The sequence below is a fragment of the Echinococcus granulosus genome (genome assembly GCF_000524195.1).
Source record: "Echinococcus granulosus chromosome Unknown EG_S00039, whole genome shotgun sequence".
Classification (NCBI taxonomy): Eukaryota; Metazoa; Platyhelminthes; class Cestoda; order Cyclophyllidea; family Taeniidae; genus Echinococcus; species Echinococcus granulosus.
The window spans coordinates 670,105-672,271 of NW_020170419.1; the positions used below are offsets into that span (position 1 = coordinate 670,105).

General features: G+C 40.2%; 1 protein-coding gene across 1 annotated transcript; it reads right to left on the reverse strand. All coding sequences in view use genetic code 11, as the record gives it.

Annotated features, from left to right (window-relative positions):
- Positions 1-132: 132 nt before the first annotated feature.
- On the reverse strand, positions 133-593 carry EGR_05410 (hypothetical protein; the record flags this gene model as incomplete). The annotated part of the gene is made up of 2 exons (XM_024494659.1): positions 133-392; positions 476-593. The coding sequence occupies 2 exons, from the start codon at positions 591-593 to the stop codon at positions 133-135; spliced, it is 378 nt and encodes a 125-aa protein (XP_024350986.1).
- Between the last annotated feature and the right edge of the window lie 1,574 nt (positions 594-2,167).

A 2,167-nucleotide genomic window follows, 5' to 3' on the forward strand; every position in this document is an offset into this window, starting at 1 on the left:
GTAAATAAGAAATCCAACTGCACTCAAAAGAAAAGCAGATGCTGACTGAATCCAACCCAACCGTTAACCATGTTTATGGTTTGCATAAATGCAGGCCAAGGATTTGCAAACAGCTATTTTTTTAGTTGTGCATCACTTTCGCTTCGTGGATTTGGTTTTCTTTTTGCAGTCAAGGTGTCTTCGACTCCCATCGTCCAAAAGCACGTCAAAGTCAGTTGGACAGCCATTACTCGGACTAAAATGCAGAGCGCTTACACTACCCAATGAGCCGGGAGTCTCAAAATCTGACATCTCAAGGTCACCACCTTCCATTCCACCGAGGTCCAACAGTTCTGAATCAGGATGTATGCACTGCTTGTTCTCGTACACCAAAGTGCGCGTACTTCCGCCATCTGTAAAGTAAGTTTTTTTCCTATTTCCACCTACTCATTATTTCTCACAAGTTGCAGCTTCAAGGGAATACTAATTTACTTACGTCGACTATTGTAGCTATCACTGAATTTAGCTTCCATAAGTTGGATTTTTGGATCAAAATCCATGAGGCTTCCATGGCATGTTTGAGTGAAACTCTGGTTATACGATGAAAAATTCATTGAAGTCGCTCTCGTCCCTGTAAATAGTCGTGTGTTTTTCTTTTCTAACGATGCAAAATCACTTGCTGCTAAATGACTAGCTTTGACGGTAAGGTCTTTCTTCTTTCCTGGACCATTAATCCTTGGATGAAACATTCACTCCTACGGTCAGGATCAGTATAAGTTATTATTTTAATTAATAAAACTTCTAAGCCACTTTTGTTTAAGATAAGGAAAATGCTGTCTGTGGCAAGAGCATGAACCAAGAGGTAGATTTATTTTGTATTGTTTTTTCACTCATTACCTGTTCATTTAAAGGATGGCTCGGAAATTTACCCAACTACAAATGATGTGGGATAACAATAACATTAGGAGAATTTCAGCTTTATGTGTCAACAAAATTAGCAGTGGCCAGTTTTGAAATGTTATTACATTTGCTGTCAAAAAAAGCACTTAAAAGCATGGGCAAATGCACGCAATCAGACAACCAAATATACACCCAATAGTAGACAAGTTCACCCTACATTTAGCCGTATTACATTCTCAGGGCAGACCAGTCAGTGCAAAATCTATAAAACGAATATTTTTCAAAGTTTGTAACTTTTAATGCAGCGTCGCATGTTGGCGTTTCTTTTAATTTTGCATTAAAATCATCCCAGTTATTAGCTCAAAGTTGCCCTTATCACCGGCTGGGAATCCGTTCTTGCTTTTCCTTCTTAAAATTTAGTGGACCAATTGCTTCACCATAAGCCCTCCTATCTCCGCGATATTTGGTAGTCATGAGGCAGAAATTTTTTTAAAATTATGCGAATTGTTTTATGTTACTCCTCTGGCTGATTTATTCTCCGATTTGAACGCAGAATACTCTGAGAGCTCCCAGATCCCATTGCTATGTACCCCTGGAGGTCAGCTGCTGCAATGTTGCATTTGGCTGGTGACAAATCGCGTTAAAGATAAGGTGATTTTGGAACCACCGGCTTGACAATGCCATTACTTTGATTTAACACACTCTTTAGGTGATACTTGCCACACCCTACGAACCGACTGTACCCAAACTGTGCAAGATTTTTTGATTAATGATTTGCCGCCATGCACTGCTTCACATAAAGACTCTTTTTTCTCGAATCGATGCGGTAGCCACCTTCGTCTCTTAACGATAGCAAATTCGGGTCAAATGGAATGGAATAGACTCGCGTGGGTGGAACCGTTGGACCACGTGTGCTCCAGTCACCGTAATTGATGTCAAAATTTACGCTTTTAACCGCCGTTTAATGCAGTCTACAGCAAGCGCTTCGACTGCAGTAAAAATAAAAGATGAGATTTATTTTCGTTAGCCTATAAACAGCAAATTTATTTGACCATCGCCTAAAAAGCATCTGAGACTTGAGAGCTGCCGGATAATGCACTGGAAAATGCTAAAATACCCGGTTTAGTGGATGGATGAGGGACAAGCAACAACTTGAAATGCCCTTCACGATACCACATAAGCGAAGTATAATGGCTTATCAGCATGTGCAAGGAAATACGTATCGTTGCGGTGACGTAGGAGTGCCCTCGTTCTCTTATGTTAGAGGCTGTATTTTAAAGCCTTAATT